The sequence below is a fragment of the Oncorhynchus masou genome, chromosome 29 (genome assembly GCF_036934945.1).
Source record: "Oncorhynchus masou masou isolate Uvic2021 chromosome 29, UVic_Omas_1.1, whole genome shotgun sequence".
NCBI lineage: Eukaryota > Metazoa > Chordata > Actinopteri > Salmoniformes > Salmonidae > Oncorhynchus > Oncorhynchus masou.
Window position 1 is genome coordinate 29,360,617 of NC_088240.1, and position 27,611 is coordinate 29,388,227.

The 27,611-nt window shown below is 41.6% G+C and overlaps 1 protein-coding gene across 1 annotated transcript; it reads right to left on the minus strand.

The window, feature by feature from the left end:
• Positions 1 to 5,791: 5,791 nt before the first annotated feature.
• Positions 5,792 to 26,666, minus strand: LOC135519291 (ras-related protein Ral-B). The gene is made up of 5 exons (XM_064944438.1): positions 26,516 to 26,666; positions 9,150 to 9,315; positions 8,349 to 8,557; positions 7,898 to 8,075; positions 5,792 to 7,740 (listed from the first exon to the last, which is right to left on the minus strand). Exons 2-5 carry the CDS (start codon positions 9,261 to 9,263, stop codon positions 7,615 to 7,617), a joined length of 627 nt encoding a protein of 208 aa, XP_064800510.1. The 5' UTR covers positions 9,264 to 9,315; positions 26,516 to 26,666; the 3' UTR covers positions 5,792 to 7,614.
• Between the last annotated feature and the right edge of the window lie 945 nt (positions 26,667 to 27,611).

A 27,611-nucleotide genomic window follows, 5' to 3' on the forward strand; every position in this document is an offset into this window, starting at 1 on the left:
GTAATGAGGCAGCCTTCCTCTCTCAGCTCCCATGCTGAGTCCCTTCCATCACAAAGCCCTCTGACACCGAGGGTCAAATGAATTGTCATCAGTAAATTGTTATCTTCGACAACATCCCATCCCTGATGACTGATATTAAGTAGTTTGTCAGGGCCGAGTATGATAAGAAATTATGCTTTCAGGATCACATTTGACACCATTTACATATACTGTACAAGTTAATTAAACTATTCAGACCTACAAGTTATTCATACTATTCACATGGCTCTACAAGTTAGTTAAACCAAGAAACGCTGACCGTGATGTGTGATCTTGTGGTTGCCTTTTCTTTACTTTTTCCACTCTCCTTCAGGCTCTCCTTGTACTAACTTTCCATCAGTGTTTTATATGTAGAGGATGTGGGAGTAGTTCATTTCAGGTGTGTCAATAAACAATACAGGTTCATGAACCTCAAGCAGCTCATGATGGTAAAAAATGTATATTAAAACTTACGATTTGCAAAGTGAAGCAGAAGAAAATATATATTTTGAGCTCTGTATGCACTGTTCTCTAGACCTACAGGGTTGATGAATGGTGAGGCCAGATACTGAGATGCTGTTGAATTGGAATCATTAAAAAGCCTATTTAACATTTCCCAGTGCAGTATACTCCCCACAGCCCTGTTCCACCATTAATACAGACAATTTCACTGATCATTAAGGCAACTTCTCTCTATGGGTCATCTACTGTGAGATGCAATGGAGAACTTCACAGTCCCCAATCCCCTCTCCCTGATAGCTACACAACACGGCTGCTAGTGAACAATAAGGAGAGCAATGATAAGGCACTGGTTTCCTGGACCCAGATTAAGCTTACTCCTGGACAATCTGGGTCTGTTTAACCAGCCATATCGGGAACTACTGTACAACGGCACTCTCAAGCAAGGTGGATGTCACAATATACAGCCTCACGTACTTATACCTCTGCCACCGCCATTTTCCCCATATGTCCTCTAGTCTATCCCATCTCACAATATGGATCCAGGTCTTGATGTTCACATAATATGGGATTTGTTTGTATAGAATATTTGGGGATACACCATCAGTCATCATCTACAGAGAGAGAATTGCTGAAAGAGGAATTGGTCTTACTGACAAGTGTCTCTTCTACTGTGCAATCAAATATAATTTACTGGCTATATGAAAAGAGCTAATCAGCAGTATGGACATATCCATCATATTATGAAGTCTACAAACAATGAAAATATAGACAGATGAAAAGTTATGAATGGTGTGACTTCCACCTTGTGGCCAACAAGTATAGCCCCCTCCCAAACTATCCACTACGAAGCCATGGTGATTTACCCTGATAAAATATAAGTCATTTTCTGTCCATTATATTTATATTTTGTTCCAGAGCAATTACACTGAGTCTGTTTCTCTTTCTGTGTAATAGAAGAAGTGGGATGGTGCTTTATCACTAGTCCATACTCATCCCCAACATTAGCTCAAATATAATGAGGGTTACACAGAGGACGAGCCACTCTGTAGAATGATAAAAGACTTAGGAGTGCGCTGGTGACACTGCATCGGTCATTAGTCTTCCTCAGTTTGCCCTTTTCAGACATTTCTAAATAAGTACCGCACTGTGAGTTTAGCAGACCTCCTAATCTGTTTAAGAGGGGCAAGGGAAGGCAGAGCTAAGAAGAAGTATCACAGCTGGTCTGATGTCAGGGAGGCAAGTAATAGGCTAAGAACCATCTTTACTAATCACTCACCTGACAACATGGTGGGGTCCTTCATGCCTCGTCTCTCCCGTGTCGCTCTTCCCCAGGTTGTTGCTGTAAGTAAATGAGAATGATTTGGAAAATTGTCAACTTACTTGGCAAAAAATTGGGGTTAAATACAATAAACAATAATACCTAATACATAATGGTATGACTATTCTTAACTAAAACAATAATAAGGTGAGTCATTTTGCAATTTCATTCTCAACATATGTTAAGAAACATGACCTCGAGTTTAGCTAAGAAGTTTTGAGGTTCAAAGTGCTGTATTTATTCATTTTGGTATTCTGGATGTAACATTAGCTAACTAAAGCTAGCATGCTTCAAACTATGCTTCATATCATGCTGCCGGGCTGTCCGTCTGGTCAGACTTGTTTTGAGTTGGTATTTAAATGTAAACGTGGACAGCAGGACTCAGGAGTAATAACCATTTACCTTATAGTGTTAAAAGTTTCATGGAAATATGTTGGTGTTGGAATATGGTCAACCTCGACTATCCCCCACACATTGACTCTGTACCGGTACCTCCTGTATATAGCCTCGCTATTGTTATTTTAATGCTGCTCTTTAATTATTTGTTACTTTTATTTCTTATTCTTTACTTTTCTATTTTTACTTGACACGTATTTTTCTTAAAACTGCATTTTTGGTTAAGGGCATGTAAGTAAGCATTTCACTGTAAGGTCTACTACACCTGCTGTATGCATGTGACAAATACAATTTGATTTGAACGTGGGCATGGTTTGCAGGTGAGATTGAGGTGAAATATCCACGAGCCTCTGTTACAAGATCAGGCAGCCCTAGCAACCACCATTTCCCCCATCCCTCCTCTTTCCACACGTGTAACGTGACGTCACTAAATTCAAATGGCCCCAAATAAAACCAGGCAAGCTTCTCAGGGTGCGAGCCTGCAGCTGGTAAGAGGAAGAAGGAATGCCATATCCCCAAATATTGGTAGAATAGAGAAGATATCTGATGAAATGCTCTAAGTTAACAATGTTTCCTGAAATGTGTGGCCTATAATTTAACAACATATCAAAAATTATACCCAGTAGCTAGCAACCTAGCTAGCCTGTGATAGTCTACAGTCAGTTAGCTAGCTTCAAGATTGCTTGCTGAGCTGGTTAGTGAGGTAAATCAGAATTCTGTAGACTCCTTAGGAGTGTCTTATTAAATACTTTCTGCATTATGACTAATGAAACAAGCAAATATAACAGTTTTAATCCAAAAAGCACCAACATATTTCAACTCCTAAAAGCACCGACAGGGGTAATGTTTTTACCTCAAATTGGAAATGATGGCAAAATTACACCTGTCAAACAGTAACACTTTTTCTTTCAATCTTAGTAAATGGTTTAAAATCCCCAAAATAAGCATAGATTTTTACATTTTCACACATTTATAGTCAAGTTATTTTGATCCATTTCATCCATAGCAACTTGTCATGAACATGTTTCTGTTATTCATTCAAAGGCGATTGAGCTAATCTGACATACTGGTATGTCCTAAAATAGCCACTGATATGGGCGTTACAGGTGATATGTGGACCGGTCGCTCCATATATTTTCTATCTGGTGCTTTTATCACAAACTTTTATTTTTTTATTATTGAGTCCATATTTTCAGCTAGATACAGTTGAAGTCGGAAGTTTACATACACTTAGGTTGGAGTCATTAAAACTTGTTTTTCAACCACTCCACAAATATCTTGTTAACAAACTATAGTTTTGGCAAGTCGGTTAGGACATCTACTTTGTGCATGACACAAGTTATATTTCCAAAAATTGTTTACAGATTATTTAACTTAAAATTCACTGTATCACAATTCCAGTGGGTCAGAAGTTTACATACACCAAGTTGACTGTGCCTTTAAACAGCTTGGAAAATTCCAGAAAATGATGTTCATGGCTTTAAAAGCTTCTGATAGGCTAATTGACATCATTTGAGTCAATTGGAGGTGTACCTGTGGATGTATTTCAAGGCCTACCTTCAAACTCAGTGCTTCTTTTCTTGACATCATGGGAAAATCAAAAGATATCAGCCAGAATTGTAGACCTCGACAAGTCTGGTTCATCCTTGGGAGCACGCCTGAAGGTACCATGTTCATCTGTACAAATAATCGTACAGAAGTATAAACACCATGGGACCACGCAACCGTCATACCTCTGAGGAAGGAGATGCATTATGTTTCCCAGAGATTAACGTACTTTGGTGCAAAAAGTGCAAATCAATCCCAGAACAAGAGCAAAGGACCTTGTGAAGATAAAGTACAGTAAAATAAGTCCAATATCGACATAGCCTGAAAGGCTGCTCACCAAGGAAGAAGCCACTGTTCCAAAACCGCCATAAAAAAGCCAGACTATGGTTTGCAACTGCACATGGGGACAAAGATCATAATTTTTGGATAAATGTCCTCTGGTCTGATGAAAAAAAATAGAACTGTTTAGCCATAATGACCATCGTTATTTTGGTAGGAAAAGGGGGGAAGGCTTGCAAGCCGAAGAACATCATCCCAACCTTGAAGCACGGGGGGGGGGGGGCAGCATCATGTTGTGGGGTTGCGTTGCTGCAGGAGGGACTGGTGCATTTCACAAAATAGATGGCATCATGAGGAAAGGAAAAGTATGTGGATATATTGAAGCAACATCTCAAGACATCAGTCAGGAAGTTAAAGCTTGGTCGCAAATGGTTCTTCCAAATGGACAATGACCCTAAGCATACTTCCAAAGTTGTGGCAAAATGGCTTAAGGACAACAAGTCAAGGTATTGGAGTGGCCTTCACAAAGTCCTGACCTCAATCCTATAGTATATTTGTGGGCAGAACTGAAAAAGCGTGTGAGCAAGGAGGCCTACAAACCTGACTCAGTTACACCAGCTGTGTCAGGAGGAATGGGCCAAATTTCACCCAACTTATTATGGGAATGTTGTGGAAGGCTACCCGAAAAGTTTGACCCAAGTTAAACAATTTAAAGGCAATGCTACCAAATACTAATTGAATGTATGTAAACTTCTGACCCAATGGGAATATGATGAAATAAATAAAAGCTGAAATAAATAATTCTCTACCATTTTTCTGACATTTCACATTCTTACAATAAATTGATGATTCTAACTGACCTAAGAGGGAATTTTTACTAGGATTAAATGTCAAGATTTAAACTGAGTTTAAATGGATTTGGCTAAGGTGTATGTAAACCTCTGATTTGAATTGTAGATGTTTATTTTGTCACATACACCAGATAGGTACAGTAAAATGTGTTTCTTTACAGGGTCAGTTCTTTAGTTTATTTGCTTACCTTCTACTGGGGACTTGGTTTCTGATCTTTTTTTTAACTAAGCTTTGGATTGGGAAGTGTGAATAGCATTTCACTCCACCTGCTTGAGTGATGGGGGGGAACGAACTCTGCTTGACAAAGTCCTACAATTTCAGAAGGATAAAAACAAGGGTTTCGAAATATACTTTTTTTTACCCATCGGGGTCAAAATTGTCCTCCTTTTGGTGTTTGTAGGGTTAATATAAATGCTTGAAAATAAAAATAAAAGAGAGCCGCACACTCTTGGAGCTCAGATGCAAAAATTTTAATACGTTGGTATTAAAATTTTTGCATCTGAGCTCCAAGAGTGTGCGGCTCTCTTTTATTTTTATTTTCAAGTTTCTACTCCACTAGCCAGCACCTCGTCTTTATAGGTGTGCGTTTCTCTTTCTTTTTCTTCTTAATATAAATGCTTAACAGCTCAAATATGTGTCCCCATTCATTGCTATGCACTTTTTGCATCTAAAGTAAGATCTCAATGTACTGTGAATGACCTGTAGAGGATACTGTATGGCATGTTTGTTTCCCTACCATTACAGTACGTTACACTATAATTCTGAAGGAAATATGAGATGTATCATGTCCTGAGACCAGTAGGCATTTCAAAATATACATTCAACACATATCAACAAAGACAACATTGTCTAAATCTAACAGGTTGAATCCAATATTTCACAATTGACCATTTTACGTTGCGATTGAAGACCACCAACTTTACAAAGAAAAAAGCATTTATTTGGCAACATATTTTGAAGTATTTTTTGTTCAGAAAAGGTGAAAACCTAGCAATAATAGACTAACTTTAAAAGAAAAGAGTAGGACACACATTGTTATTAAAGAGCAGAATGATTAGAACAGTGGTTGTTGGAAATATTACTTTACTGTTGTAGGGCAGAACAGAGTGACTGATCCAACAATAACAGCAAACGAGCTGTGTCCCTCACCAGAGTAGCATTCATTAGGGCACAAAACATTATTTTATGTAAAAAAAAATATATATCAATTTCCTATTGGTCAAGTCCAGGTAGTCCCTTCATGTGCCTGTCCATTTTGTTCAATTTGATGCCTTATGAACATGACCAAAGTTCGTTCACACGGACACAAATTAACCAGAAGTATCAACTGTTGTCTGATGCACATACATACCTACATACATACACTCAGTTAATATACAAACATTATTTATATAGAGAGGTGAATTGGTAGTGAGTTGGTAGCCTATATCAGTGAGTTGGTAGCCTATATCATGATATCCTTAATGGTGTTGGCACAAACTGCTTTAGCATTCTCCAGCATGGGAACTTTGAAGAGTTCTTATTTTTTAAGGTATTGGCAACAATGTAGTGCACTTTCTACAAAAGCATTAGAATAAAATCCATAATAAGTACAAATATTAATAACCCAAAGCTGACGTTGACTGGCTGATAGTTAATGGCAACACAGAGTGTACTTAAATCTCACTCTCCTCTTATGGTGCCAACTGACCCATATTGCACAGACTAATAGATGTGGCAAAGTTCCATTTCAGTTCCTGTATTTACCAGGAAGTACCCAATAAGTGCCAGCAGGTGGCTCCAAAAACACTGCATGCTAACTGCCACGGGAGTTCTGGTTAGTAAACGTACAACTTCACACCTCAACATCCATCATTCTTAGACTAGGTTCAGGAGTTTTTCCTGACAATGTAAACTGACCCGAAGAAACTCCTGGCCCCCACATGTGCTTTGAATCGTTAGGCAATGAGCCTTCTTGATTGACAATTGCTTTATCCTATTGTAAAGGAAACAATGACAAAATCAGTCTTAGTCCCCAACTCTTACTAACCAGGAAATCTTTTTTTCCATTAAGAAACACAGATTAGTGACCACATAGATATCAGTGAAAAGCATTGAAATGAGTTTCGCTACATTTCTGTGCTTGACTGAAACAATCCCCATTCACAGATCCATTCCCATTCTAGACAAAAATGTCCAAAGGCCCATTCTTGATGAAAATAAATGGTATAAGTTGATCATAAAGGACAGATCTATTGAGATAGTCTGCTTTGAACTTGTTCTGTCTGAAGTTAGTGTTGGAGGCAGTTTGGTCATTAGGTTGTTATCAGGGGAGCGGTCAGACATTGCAGATCAAGTCACAGAGTAGCAGAACAATGGCCACCTTCCATTAAAAACAATAAACAGTCAGGCTATCTAACCTTAAGTTTTAGTTTCAAAAACAGTGGTTGAGAATGTGGAAAACACCTGGGTTGGGGTCAATTCCATTTCACTTCTAGAAGTAAACTGAAATTCCAATTCCCCTTATTGAAAAGCAATGAGCAAAATTGCTACTGGAATTTTAGTTTACTTACAGAATTGACAGAGTTGAAATGGAACTAATCCCATACCTGCTAAACAAACCTACTATGGCCAGATTAAAAACAAATCTAAAACTTTTGACTCGATGTGAGGATGGATGTTCTGATGTGATTCTGAGCTGGTTGGTTCCTCAGAGTAACAATAGATTGTGGTGTTTTGTGTTGTAAAGGTCCATGTTGGGTTCAGAGTAAACAGCATCGCTCTTTGAAACTCTTCTTGTTCTTATTCTTGTTCTTTCCCTTGCCGTTTTTGTCCTTGTTTTCCGACATCTTCTTGCCTCGCACCTCTCGCATTAGGTCAAAGAATACCTTGAGAATTTAAAATAAACAATGTTGCTAGACACATTTACCTGAACAGACAATTATCAGTCATGGTCCACCACTATTTCTGTATCACTTTATCAACTTGAAAATGGCATATAGAACATAATTATCTGCAGTAATTACACACACACAGTGTCAGTACCTTGTCAACGTTGGCTCGTGTCTTAGCTGATGTCTCTACATACTGCACCCCCCACTCCTCTGCCTTGGCTCGGGCCTCGTCTACAGAGACCTGTCTGCGGTCCTCCAAGTCAGACTTGTTCCCCACAACCAACAGAGGAATCTTATCCTCCTCTGCCTTCACCCGCAGTATCTGCTCCCTGAAACACACACATTACAAGCATTACAAATACTTTATCTGGATCCAGAGACAAGCATTGAGGTCAGGTGCAAAGGAACAAACATAGGGAAAAGGGAATAGAGGTGTATGGTCTTACAATCAAGAAGTCATGGAAATTATTTCCTAGGTCTATATCGCAGGCAAAACACACACACACACACACACTCACGCAAATCATAGTTTCCGAGTATTCTGTCACTACTGTCATAGTGAGCCATGCTAGGATACATGAGGAGTTAGTCATGGTACCAACCTGAACTCTGCAGTAGCTGTGAAGGACTCGTGTTCTGTGATGGAGAAGACTAGCAGGAAGCCCTCTCCACTCCTGAAGTAGTTGTCTCTGATGGCAGCATAGTCCTCCTGCCCAGCCGTGTCCAGGATGTCGATCTGGACCTCCTCTCCATCCAGCACCACCTTCTTCCTGTAGCTGTCTGCCTTGGTGGGCTCATAGTCCTCCACAAACTAGGAGGAGGAACCACAGAACCGTCAGAACAATTCATCGGTCACGACAGTACATCTCAGAGTGTAATGTGGAAATAGGCTGGCAGGCATCGTCAAGAATATTAGGTATAAATTAGGTATAAACAAAGCTTCTACACAATACAGCTTTGAAACATTAACATATGACAAAAAGTAACAAGTATTAGTGATGGGGGAAAGTCGATAGTTAAATATCGGGATATTATTTTTGACGATATATCGTTAAATATCGGGATATTATTTTTGACGATATATCGTATAGTTTTGACTATCATTTTTTGCGATAGTTGGCTGTACCTGCACCAAAATTCCAGTTTTTTTCCTTCATAGCTTGTTCTCCATATTATTTTTAAATATGGAGCCAATTTGTTTTCAGCACTTATTTCCATGACTGATCAAAACTAATTTTCTTATGGCTCTCTCTTGTCCCTCTGCAGCAGATATATGGTAAGCAATATGTTAAGAACATTGAATCACAATAAAATCATATCGGCACCTAAGTATCATGATAATATCATATTGTGAGGACCCTGGCAATTCCCAGCCCTAACAAGTATGTGTGTCGTGCTCTTACCTCGTCGTACATGAACTGCAGTGTGAGGGCGGACTTGCCCACGCCACCACTCCCCACCATAATGACCTTGTGCAAGGCCAGAGAACTCTGGGTCTTACTCTTACTGGCAGCCATCTCTGGTCTCTGTCACACACCGTCACTATGTCCAAACACTCACTGACACCACCTGTAGAGACAGAATGTACAACAGTCAGTCAGTGAACACACACACAAAAACAATACAGATAATACACACAGCAACAGTCCTTTGAGCTGTTCTTGTTTATTGATGTTCTGTATTATGTGTAACGCTTGTCGTGGGTGGAAGAAGAGGAGGACCAATGCGCAGCGTGGTAAGTGTCCATATTGTTTTAATAAGGATACTGAACAAAAACAATAAAACGACAAAACAAACAGTCCTGAACGTTGAAGCAAAACACAGAACAGAAAATAATCACCCACAAAACGCAGGTGGGAAAAGGCTACCTAAGTATGATTCTCAATCAGAGACAACTGCCTCTGATTGAGAACCATACCAGGCCAAACACAAAACCACAACATAGAAAAAAGAACATAGACTACCCACCCAACTCACGCCCTGACCATACTAAAACAAAGACATAACGAAAGAACTAAGGTCAGAACGTGACATTATGTCATTCTGTATTATGTTTCATGTTTTGTGAGGACACCCGGAAGAGTAGCTGCTGCTTTTGCAACAGCTAATGGGGATCCTAATAAAATACCAAATACACACAGTACACACACACATTGCCCAGTCAATCACAGAGCCTACTAAAACTGATGGTCAACCTGTTTGATGAAAAGCACTCACAAAACCTTACACATAGTTGAACCAAGCTTGTGAAACCAAACCAGCCTACGTTGCAGCCAGTCCCAAACCTCATCCCCACACTGCCAAATAGGCTGGTCATGAATCTCACAGCAGACTTTAATAGCTGGCTTAGTGGGGTTCACCATCTAAAGGGCAATACTACCGATCAAATGCATGTCTACTGTAGGGTGGGATTTTGAACCATGATAAATACCTATTTTAAGGACAGTCTAACTCATAGAAAACCTAAAAGGAAGAGCAGTAAGACACCTTCAGGCCAGGGCAATATATCTGCATACACAGAAAACTGTACAATTGCTTTCAGGTGAATTTTAGTGACGAAGGACATTATGTCAAACTAGTTCAGTGGGTGAAATTATAATATGCTCTGGGCACCTTGATAGCCTTTGATAAAGCAGTTTAATAATATATCGTCTGCAATATATTTTAACAATCATGGCCTTTGAGCTTCAGTGAGAACAGGTTTAGAACTTCTTAGAGCAGTGTTTGAACTGTGAGTTATCAACAGAAAGAGTCATGGAAATAACAGATTATTATTTTTAGGCAACTCTCCTACACACATTGACAACACACACACGTGAAGGCATCTCCAAACATTTTAACAACTCCTCTCATACAGTCGCTGTAATGATGATTCATTGGAGCTGTAAAATTAATTGTATTCTCTAACATCCTGTGACCTCTCCCTTCACACTGTTGTGAAGGCTTTGTCAAGGATGGGACCAAGCCCTGTCCTTCCTGTTTCTGTGTAGCATAGTAGCCTACTGACACACATCTCTCTCTCCACTCTACCCTTCCCTCCAGGCATGGCCACGGCCAAGCTTAGCTGGTTACCATGACAACCTCCACCCCACACCTGTACAGGTAAACTCTCATGGACTGATGCACATAAGATAAATGTTAGTAGGGCAATTCCATGGTAACGGAATTACGCTGAGACTCAGATTTTCCACTTTAAAATGTATACCAAACAAAAACAATTGATTTCAAAGATATTTTAAGCTAAAAAATATATATTCCATTACTGTGGAATTGCCCAGTGGCATCTCTGTCGACGGATTGTGGGACGTGACAACTAAAGACGAACTTTGTTCCAGCACGCTGATTTTTCATCACTGATCATATTAGGGAGGGGACATTTAGCCCATAGACTTGCCCGAAACTGGCTGAAAGTTTCTGTTTAGAGGGGTGGAGACTTTGCTGGTCTCCGGTTCTCATCCTGCCTCAGGGGATTTCTGTCTTCGGAAACCCAGAGCTTTCCCAGCTTCCTGGGAAAGTCTTCTTGTCTGATCCTCCATACCAGCAAACCTGTCAGCTCGACATAAACACACTCAAACAGTGTTTCAGTGAGTGTGCACATTACTGTTTGACTGTAAAGTCAAGCCAAATAAATGGCATCCGGGATAGAGAATGTATAATCTTGATGGTGAATTTAAAGCAAAAACAACATTTTTTACTACTATAGAGCAGTGGTTCCCAAACTTTTTATAGTCCCGTACCCCTTCAAACATTCAACCTCCAGCTGCATACCCCATCTAGCACTAGGGTCAGTACACTCTCAAATGTTGTTTTTTTGCCATCATTGTAAGCCTGCCACACATACACTCATTCTTGTGTTTAATAAATGTATCGTATAGTGTGAGTTTTGTCACAACCCGGCTCGTGGGAAGTGACAAAGAGCTCTTATAGGACCAGGGCACACATTATAATAACCAATCATTTTTCTCTTTACACCTTTCAGATAAAACTTGATCTGTTCATCGAATATTGTGAATAACTCACCACAGGTTCATGAGAAGGGTGTGCTTGAAAGGATGCACATAACTCTGCAATGTTGAGTTGTATTGGAGAGAGTCTTAGTCTTAAATAATTTCCCACACACAAGCCTGTATTTAGTTTTCATGCTAGCGAGGGCCGAGAATCCACTCTCACATAGGTAAATGTTTGCAAAGGGCATCAGTGTCTTAACAGCACGATTTGCCAAGGCAGGATACTCTGGAGAGCAGCCCAATCCCGAAATCTGGCAGTGGCTTCTGATTGAATAACATTTTCACAGAACCGCTTGTTGCAATTTCTATGAGGCTCTCTTGTTCAGATATCGGTAAGTGGACTGAAGGCAGGGCATGAAAGGGATAACGAATCCAGTTGTTTGTCACACGTTTCAGGAAAGTACCTGCGTAATTGCGCACCCAACTCACTCAGGTGCTTCACTGTATCACATTTGACATTGTCCATAAGCTTGAGTTAATTTACACACAAAAAAAATAATCCAATGATGTAAAGACCTGTGTGTTGTCCTTGTTAATAAAGACAGAGAAGAGCTCCAACTTCTTCATCATAGCCTCAATTTTGTCTCGCACATTAAATATAGTTGTGGAGAGTCCCAGTAATCCTACATTCAGATAATTCAGGTGAGAAAAAACATCACCCAGATAGCCATTCGTGTGAGAAACTCGTCATCATGCAAGCGATCAGACAAGTGAAAATTATGGTCAGTAAAGAAAACTTTAAGCTTGTCTCTCAATTTAAAAAAAAAAGTGTCAATACTTTGCCCCTTGATAACCAGTGCACTTCTGTATGTTGTAAATGACCACTGCCCATATCACTGCATAGTGTAGAAAATACACAAAAGTTCAGGGGCCTTGCTTTAACAAAGTTTAAGAAAAGTTTCACTGTAGTGTCCAAAATGTCGTTCAAGCTGTCAGGCATTCCTTTGGCAGCAAGAGCCTCTCGGTGGATGCTGCAGTGTACCCAAGTGGTGTCGGGAGCAACTGCTTGCACACGCGTTACCACTCCCCTATGTCTCCCTGTCATGGCTTTTGTGCCATCAGTACAGATACCAACACATCTTGACCACCAAAGTTCATTTGATGTCACAACGCTGTCCAGTACTTTAAAAATATCCTGTCCTGTTGTCCTGGTTTCCAGTAGTTTGTAGAATAGGATGTCTTCCTTAATTGACCACCATAAACGTAATGGACATATACTAGGAGCTGGGCCAGGCTCACCACGTCTGTATGCGAAGCAGTTATTGTTTCAAAACATCTCCTGCTATGTCACTAATGCATCGTGAAACAGTGTTGTTTGATGAAGGAATTGTCTATATAGTTTTTTTGGCATTTCCCCCCGGCATTGTCCCAGCCATATCTGCAGCAGCAGGAAGAATTAGGTCCTCCACAATAGTATGGGGCTTGCCTGTCCTAGCCACTCAGTAGCGCACCATATAAAACTCTTCTAGCCCCTTCTTATTAATGGTGTCTGTTGCTTTTATACATATCTTACAACTCGAAAATCGTCTTAATTCTCGCTCAAAAAACTCCTGTGGCTTATTTTTCAAATTGGCATATTTTGTTTCTAAATGTCTGCGCAAGAGTGAAGGTTTCATCACGTTGTGAGATAGTACTTTTCCACATATAACACACTGTGGCTGAGGAAAGGCACTGCACTCAATATAGGTGAACCCCAAATCAATGTAGTTCTCATCATATTTGCACCTCTTCGATGGTCCAATGCCCATGTCTGTTGTTTGGTGTTTTCCCAGGTAAGGGGGCAGTAGCTCTTCGGCTGCATAATCACAACTTTTTTTTATGCATCAGAATCACAACTGTCAGTGTCCATGCTAGCTGGGCTAACAGCAAATGTAGAATTTCTGATGCTAGCATTGGATATGCTCGTGGAAGCAGAACAACTTGTGTCGTCGACAGGTGCAGGTGTAGTACTGCTGGTAGTAGCAGTACTATCAGTAGAGCTGGTATGTGTCTCTCTGGACGCGGGCCTTCCTTTTTTTTAACCATTTATCAATTTTTGAGCAAACGGAATGAGCAGCAGCTACGTTTGGTTACATACGGACCGTTAGTGGAATTCCAGCGAGAGAGTAAAGGTTAATGTGATTGGATGTTAATTATTTGACTGGGTTACCTGTATTTGACATTATGTTGTTATTTCGCTGAACACTAGATGGTTTAATTTTATTTTATTTGGCGCACCCCCAACGGCATTGCCCCAGTTTGGGAATACCTGCTGTGGAGTATATCGATTAACAAACCTGGACACTCAACTGTTTTTCCTGCACAATTGCCCACAGCTAAGCTATGATATGTCTATAGCAGAAAACAAATAGCTTCATGAAGGTAAAACCACTAACTGGGAGGGTGAAGGGAGGAGTGGCCTTATGGGATGCCAGGTCAACCTGGATCTTCCTGTCAAGGAAAAAATAGGTCTGCCCATGTAACATCCTGTCTTTGTTTCTAGAGGCCGACAGAGGTAGACCTGAGTGGACAGGAAGGACACACCGGGTGGTTGCAGGCTGAACCTGCTAAGTGACGAGCTCAGCACTTTAAAACAGGAGGTACAGTAAATATGTTACTTCCATCCAACACACAATGAGACCGAGCAAGAAAAGCAGAACCGCTACACTACCACTCAGCCTAGTTTATCACTCATTCACTTTCAGGTAGGTCTCAATTTAAAATGTTGTACCAATCCAATGCTACTGCCTAATATACACTACATTATAGTACTATTACAGTTTCATTATGGATAACGTCATTGTCATTGTAGGCTCATTGAAGAAGAAAAACGAACATGACTTGTGAATGAGAAGCCCATCGAGAATGAGTCATGGGATCGATCCTCCATTTCCTCTAACTTCAGTGCCAGTCAATGAAGTCTACGCTAAGGTTAAATGGAGGGTGGTCTTGAGTGCCCGTCCCCAGCAGAAAACACTGCAAACTACCTGACCTATATATACAGCATAGTACAGTAGAGGGTTGTAAGGCTATACAAGGCCTATCTGCATGATCGGTCTGTGTCTGACAGCTAGGAGCTGCTGAAATATAAATGACTAGAGCGTACAACCAGGCTGCAGGAATTCATTAGGATTCCCCAGACGATACACTGAGTCAATATAGCAGGCAGAAGGAAGCCTATGTTCTCCAAACAGACGATACAGTGAGTCCATACAGCACAGCCAGGCATAGGGCCAGGCATCCAATGTTCTCTACTGTCTTCCACCCTTCCACATCCCATACAACAGACAGCACAGTGAGTCCATATAGTGGCAGCCAGGCATAGGGCCAGGCATCCCATGTTCTCTTCTGTCTTCCACCCTTCCACATCCCATACAACAGACAGCACAGTGAGTCCATATAGTGGCAGAGAAGAGCCCACTAGGCAGTCCCATGTTCTCTTCACTGTCTTGGCATCTTCTGACAGCCCACAACACAGTGCGACACTGGGAAATTCCTGGCAAAGGCTTTAGCCTCCCACAGCCTATCCAGTAGGCCTATTTATTGCAGTGTAATGTGTAATATGCAGTGTAGGATAGAACCAGGCTTCAGTCATGTGTCCTCTGCATGTGTACTACTCTGTCCACTACAAATACTTATCTGTAGATCAGTGCATTGTTGGATGAGAAGTGCTTGATCAGGGTGACCTCAAACCCTCTCCACTGCAGAGAGGTGACAAGGGGGAGGGGAGGGCTGGGGTCAATCAAGGCACATGTCAGGCCTTGAGCTCAGCCCGAGACACTGGGTGGAGGAGGGGCAGGAGGAAGGGATGAGGAGCAGAACAGGTGATTGCTGCTGGAAACATGCCAGTCAGGATAAGTCAGGATGCCAGTCAGGATAAAGTCAGGATAAGGATGCCAGTCAGGATGCCAGTCAGGATAAAGTCAGGATGCCAGTCAGGATAAAGTCAGGATAAGTCAGGATAAAGTCAGGATGCCAGTCAGGATAAAGTCAGGATGCCAGTCAGGATAAAGTCAGGATGCAGTCAGGATAAAGTCAGGATGCCAGTCAGGATAAAGTCAGGATGCCAGTCAGGATGCCAGTCAGGATAAAGTCAGGATAAAGTCAGGATGCCAGTCAGGATGCCAGTCAGGATGTCGGTCAGGATAAAGTCAGGATAAAGTCAGGATGCCAGTCAGGATAAAGTCAGGATGCCAGTCAGGATAAAGTCAGGATAAAGTCAGGATGCCAGTCAGGATAAAGTCAGGTGACAGGCAACACGGTGTACAGGTAACTACAATTAAACAGCAGTCAACCTAACAGAACATTGACTGAAATGATGGGTTTCAGAAGCCAGAGTCAGGTCCATATTATTGTGATACAGAACATATCCTGCCATTTACACTGACTCATCAACAACACACTGACTGAAATAGAAGTATAGTCCTGGAAAACAATCTAATTTAATTTAATTAATTCAGATAAATGTAACTTCAACAACAGATCAGTTATTCATTCAGTTAGTCATGCTACAACATCTTCAACAAATCTTAGTCAGTCCTTCCTTCCTTCCTTAATCATAAAAGTAAGTTGAAGCTATAAAACGTGATGAGTTTCAAAACATGAGCCATGATGCAACCACTATGTTAGCATACTCTGGTAAAGTGTTTAGAATGCAGTTGTCTGGTAGGACTCTTCCTGCCTTCACCTTAAAGGCCAGTTGGGGACTTTCTGAAAAATGTGATGGGGAAAACAGGGGGATTGATTGCCCAGAAAACATCCCCCAGCCAGGCCTCCCTTCCCTTTTCTAAAACCCTGGCTCTCACCCCAAGCTACAGTATATGTACTTCCTCTGGACGAACTCACATCTCACTTCCCTCCAAAACAGTACCAGGACTAGCCAGTTCCTCATCACCTGTTCGGTACATCATGCACTAGTGGCACAGAACCTCCTCACCTGTTCAGCACATCACGCACTAGGGGCACAGAACCAATGAGAAAGAGACACACAAAAAGCTTTTCTCTTTCTCCTATTTCCACAAAGTGAATGGTACGAGCAGCAAGTTCCCTTCAAGTCTTTCTCTAGAATAAGTCTGGTAGATAGCTTATGGATTATTGTTGCATTGATTGTGGCCAGAGTGGACTCTACAGTTAAAGTTATGAGGCAGGTGTTTAGGGGAAGGGGATTTCATCTGTAACCTAAGCAGCACCCTGCACAGAGGGACAGGGAGTTCAGGGGAATACTCAGACTCTGGGAATGTCCCAATGACCTACTTTCTCCCAAAGTGGAAACGTCTTCACTTCCCTTCACTGATTTAAAAGGAATTGAGTAGTATAAGAAATATGGTTAAACGTCCATGCCTCGACCAGGAAGTAGTGAACGGGTGCACACTTCAGGAGAAAGGAAATATTATTGAGACCCACCCCTTGTTTATTATCAGAGGGCTTATGAATAATTGAGACGGAGAGAGGGTTTTATTTGTACTTTAATTGCACTTTTGTTCAATGTTTACTTTCTTTAAAGATCATATTTGAAACAGTATTTAAGGTCCATTCAGTTAAAATAAAGCCCCAGAATCTTTATTTTGAGGTAAAGCAGCTCCCCAATCTGAGCTGCCCGACACCCCACAATGCATACTAACCATCCCCAGCAGAGGAACACACAGAGGACTCTTTGACTAATTTGGGCAGCAGGGTGCTAAACTGGGTCTCTGTTTCAAGCTTGATCCAACCACCCTAGTCGCTTAGTAGTACATTCACTCTTCTGAATTCTTAACACCCCTAATTCACTACATTTCATAAATGCACTTGTGGAGTACATTCCCTAGTATTTAAATAGGGAGAATATATCATATATAAGGGCTGATCTAACACACTTAGATCATTGTTTATAGGTCTAATACACAGATTCCTGTTTATAGGTCTTATAGGAGCATATAGCTATACACAATATTCTTGAATATGTAGAGCAAAAACACCATATGTAATTTTGTGATGACATCAGGGAGGAGTAGTCTTTCAGTTGGGGTTCAGTACCAGAGGACTGTTTTTTTAGTCTATCTGGGGATGATTAGGAAGGGGGTTGACTTATACAGGGTACCTCCCAGATACTCCCCACCCTCCAATCCCATACTGCTACCACACACTCATACAACTCCTAAGCACTCAATCAGCTTTTCTATTTATTTCCTGTCATTTGAGACTCAGGTACATTTCTTGATCTGTAGTACTAATTTACAGCTTACTCTCCATTTTTTCCAAAAAAGAAAGTGCATCCTCCTCTCCTAGTTGTCTTGTCCCCATCTCTTAGCTCTATCGGCTAACATTTGTAAGCTGTAGGCCTACTCATCCTCTGAAAGTTTTCAAGGGAAACAAAGCAGCCCCACACACACACACACACACACACACACACACACACACACACACAGTGACCCATAGGCACCAGTCAATGGGTTACCATGGAGACAGTGCATGTCCCAGTTCATCTCAAATCCCTCTCAGGGATCAGGGGTGCCTGGCTGCCTAGAGTGAAGGACGCAAGGGGGTCTTTGGGATATCCAAAGAGGAACTTGGAGCTCAACATGGTGGTAGTATAACCAGGAAAAAGATGCTAACAGATGTTATCTGCTATGCTATATAAACTCAGCAAAAAAAGAAAAGTCCCTTTTTCAGGACCCTGTCTTTCAAAGATAATTTGTCAAAATCCAAAAAACGTCACAGATCTTCATTGTAAAGGGTTTAAACACTGTTTCCCATGCTTGTTCAATGAACCATAAACAATTAATGAACATGCACCTGTGGAACAGTCGTTAAGACACTAACAGCTTACGGTAGCCAATTAAGGTCACAGTTATGAAAACTTAGGACACTAAAGAGGCCCTTCTACTGACTCTGAAAAACACCAAACGAAAGATGCCTAAGGATGTTCCTGCTCATCTGCGTGAACGTGCCTTAGGCATGCTGCAAGGAGGCATGAGGACTGCAGATGTGGCCAGAGCAATAAATTGCAATGTCCGTACTGTGAGACGCCAAAGACAGTGCTACAGAGAGACAGGACGGACAGCTGATCATCCTCGCAGTGACACACCACGTGTTACAACACCTGCACAGGATCGGTACATCCGAACATGACACCTGCGGGACCAGTACAGGATGGTAACAACAACTGCCCGAGTTACACAAGGAACGCACAATCCCTCCATCAGTGCTCAGACTGTCCGCAATAGGCTGAGAGAGGCTGGACTGAGGGCTTGTAGGCCTGTTGTAAGGCAGGTCCTCACCAGACATCACTGGCAACAACGTCGCCTATGGGCACAAACCCACTGTCGCTGGACCAGACAGGATTGGCAAAAAAGTGATCTTCACTGACGAGTCGCGGTTTTGTCTCACCAGGGGTGATGGTCAGATTTGCGTTTATCGTTGAAGGAATGAGCATTACACCGAGGCGTGTACTCTGGAGCGTGATCGATTTGGAGGTGGAGGGCCCGTCATGGTCTGGGGCGGTGTGTCACAGCATCATCGGACTGCGCTTGTTGTCATTGCAGGCAATCTCAACACTGTGCGTTACAGGGAAGACATCCTCCTCCCTCATGTGGTACCCTTCCTGCAGGCTCATCCTGACATGACTCTCCAGCATGACAATGCCACCAGCCATACTGCTCGTTCTGTGTGTGATTTCCTGCAAGACAGGAATGTCAGTGTTCTGCCATGGCCAGCGAAGAGCCCAGATCTCAATCCCATTGAGCACGTCTGGGACCTGTTGGATCAGAGGGTGAGGGCTAGGGCCATTCCCCCAGAAATGTCCGGGAACTTGCAGGTGCCTTGATGGAAAAGTGGGGTAACATCTCACAGCAAGAACTGACAAATCTGGTGGAGTTCATGAGGAGAAGATGCACTGCAGTACTTAATGCAGCTAGTGGCCACACCAGATACTGACTGTTCATTTTTAATTTTGACTCCCCCTTTGTTCAGGGACACATTATTAAATTTCTGTTAGTCACATGTCTGTGGAACTTGTTCAGTTTATGTCTCAGTTGTTGAATCTTGTAATGTTCATATAAATATTTACGCATGTTAAATGTGCTAAAAATAAATGCAGTTGACAGTGAGAGGAGTTTTCTTTTTTTGCTGAGTTTACTGTGCTAGATGCTATGGTATGATAGATGCTATACTACGGTGATTATATGCTGTGCTAAATTATATGCTAACAGATGCTTATGTGGTGGCCTGGAATCAAACGACAGCAATCAGAGTGATGGCGACGCTCATATCTATCCAACACATCCCACTCACATCCTTCTGACTCAGATGCTATGTGGCTATAGTGGCCTGGAATCAAAACCTGCTAGTCAGAGCAATTGTGATGGCGATAAACATATCAGCCCCTCATCCAACTACTGACACGGTCGGGGCCTTCTAAGCACTGAACAGACCCCAGACCGCTGGCTCTCTGTCTATCTCCCACTACAGCCATATCACGCACTGCTAGTGCAGATAGTACAGCTCTTGCAACATAACCCAACATAACCCACAGTTCCAGTACCCATAGAGATTACCAGCACTCGACATGAGTGGGAGAATGCCACACATCTGCAGTGGCATGAACTGTAATCAGCCTGAGAGGCCCTCGAGCAGCGTCACCCAGTACAGGCAGGCACAGTCAGAGACACTGACACACACAGCCTGAGCTAGTCAAATGAGATGTAGGCCTACAACCTCAATAGAGCACAGGCAGGCACAGAGAGGCACTAGCATACACAGCGAGCACAGAGAGAGACAGCATAACATACCTAGCCACATGAATGTGATTATTAAGACTTACCTCAACAGAGCACACAGTCAGGGACAGACTGACGGCAGTGTTAGGCCTAGGCTATGAGACCGTGGGACATTGTTGTTCATTGAAAAATTAGAGTAGAATGTTATAGGCCTGTGGTAGAGCCTCATCAAGCCTTGTTTCCTAAAAACAGAACACGGCCTTATGTAATATGTACTACAGTAGAGTATGTAAGAGAGGGAGGGGATAAGAATAACCTTTGCAACGACGGTCCGGACCAACCTACTTCAGAATAAGGCCCATGTCTTGAAAATATATATAAGGAAAAATGCATAGCTAGCTTCTCTCTGTACTCTGTACTTAGATGTAAGGCAGAATATAGTCCTGTTTGCTTTTGTAGTCATTTTGCATAGTGTTATTGGTTTTAAAAAGTAAAAAGTTAAACACATAGAATCCATACATTGGATTGCATACCATTTAGGCCTAAGGAGAAAACATCTGATTCTAATCAAACCCATGTTACTATGGTAGTGAGCTTATGCATTAGGCTTAACTTCATGTGTTAGGAGCACAATCTCAGAGGGACCAGACACCTCCCAGGTCTTGCTGGGACATGCAGTGAGAAAACAAGCATTTCATAAAGACATCCTCGGCTTCAGTCAAAAAGAAACACATGGAAGCAAGAAGAGAAAGCGAGAGTGAGAAAACATGCATTTCGTAAGGACATCCCCAGCTTCAGTCAGAGAGAGCGAGAGAAAGATGTGGAAGGAATGAGAGAACAAAGGGAGAAGGGGAAAGAAGGCCAGATGGATACAAAAACCACAAACTAGCTGGCAGATACATAAGTTAAGCAGGGCCAAAAAGAAGTTATGAGAACCCTTTTTCCACATGTAGGCCTACTTTTCCCTTGTCAAAGTCAACAGACTATGAGTGGGTCTGGGCTCTGGGTGAAGTTGAGCAGAGCTGGAGGAGCTTACTCGGTGACAAGCAGGGCTGGGTTGTGGCGAGAGGAGAGCTTCCCTCAGTCCAGCCTCCCTAGAGAGGCCCTGCTGGTGGACATGTTTATGTTTATGGTCCCGGGAGGGTGAAGGGCTGGTACCCACTACCACCCAGACCTGACTTCAAATACTCGGTATTTGAAATATGTCAAATACATTGAGCATTTGCTTTTGTCTACCTGGAATATCAGGCAGGTGAGGCTTGCAACTTTTGGGACTTTCCCATTGACTACATTACAACTAGCCACCTCCCAGGACTTGCTGGGACATGCAGTGAGAAAACAAGCATTTCGTGAAGACATCCCTGTCTTCAGTCAGAAATGTGTGGAATAAAGGAGAGAAAGGGAGAAAGAGAGAGAAAACAATCATTTCGTAAAGACATCCCCGACATCAGTCAAAAAGAAATACGTGGAATACCAGGCAGGTGGGGCGTGCACCTTTTGGGACTTTTCCATTGGCTACATTGCAACAGGCATACTCAAATCAAGGACACCTAAAGTATTTTGAATTTCAAATTGTATTTGAACCCAGGTGTAGCTGGCTCCCACTACTTAAACTCTTCTCTCCAGTAGGCACAAGGGGCATCCAGCCAACAAGGCATTTATCACCAAGAGGTCACTGATAGGACCTGACTCTCACAACAAAATATACAGCATTGACTCCGACACAGAGCAGACGATTGATGGCATGATGATCCGTCTCTCTTTCTCCGCTCTGGAAATGAGCTTTTCCCAAGTCATATAAAATGTCTCTGTGTCTGTGCCTGTCTAGCCCAACCTCCAACGCCAACATCATTAGTAGACAGTTCTCTTCTTTCTCAGATGTCATTACATTCTGAATGAATTTCTAGAAGACAGGACAGGAGGCAAGAGACGGTCAGCTAAAGTCACTAGGAAGATCTTTAAATAGTGCATAAGGTTCTCTGTCATGGATCGGAGCAGAAATGTCATTAGGTTAAACTGGAAAGAAAGAACCCTGAAGGAAACCCATTTTTTTCCGCTCCCCTGCTATATCAGATAATACTTGTCATATTCCTTCTGACAGCTCCCAGTAACAGGAAATAACCAGAAGGATTACATTTTAAACGAAAGGGCCTTGAGTAGCTCTGAGACAGTCACATAAACATCCACAGCCTGAGTGAGTGTCTTAGGGCCCGGGGAGAGAGAAAGAATTCAGGGTCAGTCCAGTACCAATCTCAGGACCTTTCTCCACAGAAACAAAGATTCTGACAGTCCTTCACAATCAGTGAGGGAAATAAAGCAGTCTCACTGAGACAGAACAGCATCAGAAAGTCAAGGCCTTGCATGACACTTTTTTCTCATCTGCGAAAGCATTCATTTATGACCACCATGCATACCCTAGCCTAGACCATTACCCATTAATAATACTTCACTTAACAAAACCTCACTTAACAAAAGTCTGTTGACTTGAATGGATTATAAACTAAACGGTTTATTCAGTTAGGGACAAAGACACCTAACATGAACACCAGCTGTGGGAAGGAGAATGTGAATGCCTTCACATTCAGTCAGACACACTAGTCTGGTCGTCTGAAGTTAAACTTTTAAAAAGATGTGAATTAAGACTAGACAGGACTCCTGCTGTAGAAAGTCATGTTATCTTGTTAAGGGTACCTAAATGAGGATCTGATAGGACGGTCTCTACATTCTGCCTTCAAAGACAGAAAAATGCTCTGAATACAACCTTATTTTGGGTGCCCTTCTGAAACTTAAAAGAGCACAGGGAAGGGAAAGCACAAGGAAACACCAGCTGTACAAAACAGGCCTATGTTTACATATGGAATATCTAGGCTACTACACTTCGGAATCATTAATCTCCTTGTGATTCCCTTGATTTGATTCCCTTGATTTTGAAATGATTATTTCCTGTATTATTTTTTGCAATATTGTCAGGAATGTGTAACAGCCAACAACAACTGGTCCAGTTGATGGAGGATATACTGTAGTCAGCAGTTTCACTTAACAAGGCAAATGTTACGGTTAACTGGCGGCACTCAGAGTCCAATGTGGCACTACCACATGACAGAACAAAGGAACACATATTATAGTCAAAATGGGTGGGTTTTGTCCATGCTCTATTCCTCAAGAGAGAGAATGAAACTAGGCTTGGTCCACCCTGAGGCACAGAGAGCTTAATATGGGGATATTACTATTACACAGCTCACTGGCTGTGCCTGAATCCCATACGTACGTCCTAAATAGTAGTCCGTTTGGGTATGCTTGATGGGAAAAAAGTTTACTAGTATGCGACAATTCGAAAATCGAGTATACTTTAAATGCCGGGATGGCATACTCATTTCATTTTGACAACAGCTGATCAATTAGATATGGTGATGCGCTACCGAAATCAACAAATAGCGGGAAACAACGCAATCATGCATGATACATTCTCAGTATGCGAAAATAGAATGTTTAATAGTATACAACATTTCGAAAATCGAGTATGGTTTAAATGCCAGGATGTTAGTCTCATTTTGGGTCTTCATCTAGTAGAATTCGATGCACACTTTTTCACAATGCATTGGAAGAGTTGGGCTGCGAATGATAGGTTCTAGTTCTCTTCAAGTAGCCAAACTAGGCTACTTAACTGGGAAGGTGCCTAAAGCTTCTGTGGTGGTGTTCAAATCAAAATGATCACGAGTATTGCATCGTAGGCTACAACACTCTGAGACAAACGGTTTCCAAAAGGGTTCTTTGACTGGTCCCATAGGAGAACCCTTTGAATAACCTTATTTGGCTCCAGGTAGAACCCTTTTGGGTTCCATGTAGAACCATCTCTAGAAAGGGTTCTACATGGAAAGAAAAGGGTTCTATATGGGACCAAATAAGGTTATTCAAAGGGTTCTCCTATGGGACCAGTCGAAGAACCCTTTTCTAGACAGCACCTTTTTTTCTACGAGTATACATATTTGATAAGTATTTTTTATATATTTTTTCCCCCTAAGTGGATTTCTGTTTTCTCACTGAAAAGTGTTCTTGTTCTCTTGGTCTTTTAAACTAAATACTAAACCATCTTTTGATTTCTGAATGTGTCGGCACCGGGGACTCGGTATGTAGCTGCTGTATTGATGTCATGGTAATCATGCCTTTTGATTTGAACATATGGATTGTTTTAATTTTGTAGGCGTGGCTACCTATTTAATTATTGCATTGATGGATCAAGCCTTATAGTAGTCATTCTGATCTCGTTCTCAATGATCAGTGCTTTAGTTTATTATGTTGCTGACCAGCGGTTCTGAACTTGTGATGCACCTGACTCCATGTTTTTCTGTGCAATAGCCTTTTGATTTGAACATTTGGTGTGTGTACTCTGCTATTTTTATTTCATTTACACTGAGTACACCAATCATTAGGAACACCTTCCTAATATTGAGTTGCAAGGCCAGTGTCTTATGTTAACTTATTACAGCACAGTACGGTCAGAATGCTGGAGAGAGAGGAAAGTGTGTGTGTGTGTGTGTGTGTGTGCCCCTCCCACACCCTGGTGATAAGGGTGATGTAACTGTTCCACACCATACAGCCCATGTGTGTCATGTGATAAAGGCCATATAAAGGCTACACCCAACTTGAAGAACAGCAGTAAGAAGTAACAAAATAATGGGCATGCTGTATCCAATTAAAACAAAAAGGCAATATTTAAGTAATTTATAAACTTCATAAAGGCTACATGACATGATTGTTGCTGAGCATAACCAGGAAGGATCTGTGTTTTAGCCTACAGGTTTCAAAAAATACATTTAAACACCAAAAATAATTCAGTCTAAATACTCTGCATCGGTTTTGGTAACAAATGAAAATGCCATTACTTATAGGCCTAAGTAGCCTTGCTCTGTTGACCTGGTGAACAATTTTGACAGGACAGTACATACATGTCATTCCTGTTTTAAAGAGACAAGATACTAACCCATGCATGATAAATGTGTCCTAAAGTACAGACAATATATTAATGGGAAAAGACAGTTTTGCTGATCGATCAGATTTGACTAAAACACACATTTGTGTGAGCTACCTTGGGTGTGGCAACCTCATTAGTCATCTGTAAAATCAATGTATGAATGGTACAAAACCATGTCGGCAGCACAGTGTTGTTTACATGCATAAGGCAAATATGGAACAAGATGTGAAGTATCCTATTTATATTCTCTGGTTGATGTGGTCCCAAAGTCATAGTAGCCTGTTTTAACAGTGTAATTACTCACAAAATGGTCTGTTGGGATAATCAATGGTGGGAGAGCTAAATGAAACATTGTATCTGGGGAAGCCATGAGAGATAAAGCTGTCTAAGACACTCTTACTGTATCTAATATGTATCTAATAGGCCTACTGTATCTAAAGGAAACATATTTATACCAATATATATATTTGTCTTGTTAAACACATCGACAAGTGTGTAAGCTGTACAAGTGTGTGGTGTGAAACGGAAATGTGTTTTTTTTTAACGTGTGTGGCTCATAAATACTTGGATTAAAATATGATTTAAATTACATTCAGCAAAACAGCTGACTAAAAGAAAATAAATAAACATAAGAAAAGATCGCAGTGATACAGTAGCCTAGCCTAATCATCAATGATCGTTGTTTTGGCCTTGATACAAGAACAACATTATAGCAACATTGTTGTTTTACTAGTCCATAATACCGCTGAGTGCAACAATGTATAAAAATACTGATGGTCTCTAAAGGACTTCTATTATCATCGTGCCACATCCCCGTTACCGCCTCGGGGAGTGTGCTTTCAATTGGATAAGTGCAACTGGTAAAGGCCCTACCACTATTTGGAATAATTGTATTATGGTCGTTTCAAACAGAAGTCACAAATATGGGCACTTATTCCCATAGTCTGCAAGTCTCTAGATTTGAGTTAGGAAAGGAAGGAAGGGGGGGGGGAAATCCTGCCTCGACTGGTAGGTAGTCTCACTCTGAAAGAACAGAGACGTAGTAGCCCTATAGCTACATATAAATGCTCTGTAATAAATATACATTTATTTATTAGATCATTTTTAAAGCTTACCAAAGCAAGATTTTGACGTTTCCCCTTTCTTGCTGCTATCTTGATGAGTGCATTAATGGTGAATAGCGAGGCATAGGGCTGCCGAGTTCCACTGTTCCAACACAAACCAACCGTCCGCTGCAACTCAAAACCCCACCTTCCGGACATACAGGGAGGAAGAAGCCCGACAGGATATGATGTCAACAACAGCTCATTGCGCTGGCACTCCGAATGGCCCCGTCATAATATCGTCCAAATGGATCCTTCCTTTCCTCCTTTAAGTAGTATGCTCATCTCTGATCAGGAGTGACATGGAACGATGAAAGTTATGGGATAAATCTCTCCTTTCACCAATCCATCTGTGTTAGGTCAGTGAGCTACTTTAAAAAGCGAGGGGTTCGTTTGAAAGCATTTGAATAAGAACACTGCACCTAGTATGAATACTGATCTTCATACATAGGCCGAGTTGTCTTTCGTTTGTGTAAATGTATGAACACAGAATCAGTTATCAGTTATATTTTGCCTGGTTTTATTTATGGATTACATTAGACAGATGTTTAAATAAGATGCGTAGGATGTTTTGCTGTTGGTAATAGGCCTAAATAATGTTGTATCATAGTGCCACCTGTTGATAAGAATAAACAGAATAGAACAGAATACACTGTGTCTACAAAACATTAAGAACACCTGCTCTTTCCATGACATAGACTGACCACATGAATCCAAGTGAACGCTATGATCCCGTATTTATGTCACTTGTTAAATCCACTTCAATCAGTGTAGATGAAGGGGAGGAGACAGGTTGATTAAGGATTTTTAAGACAACAGAGACAGGGATTGTGTATATGTGCAAAAAGATGTAAGTGCTTTTGAACGTGGTATGGTAGGTGGTGCTAGGCGCACCGGTTTGTGTCAAGAACTGCAACGCTGCTGGGTTTTTCACACTCAACAGTTTCTCGTGTCCACCACCCAAAGAACATCCAGCCAACTTGACACAACAGTGGGAAACATTGGAGTCAACATGGGCCAACATCCGTGTGGAACGCTTTTGACCTCATGTAGAGTCCATGCCCCGATATATTGAGGCTGCGGTCAAGTGAGCCGACTAGTGATGGGT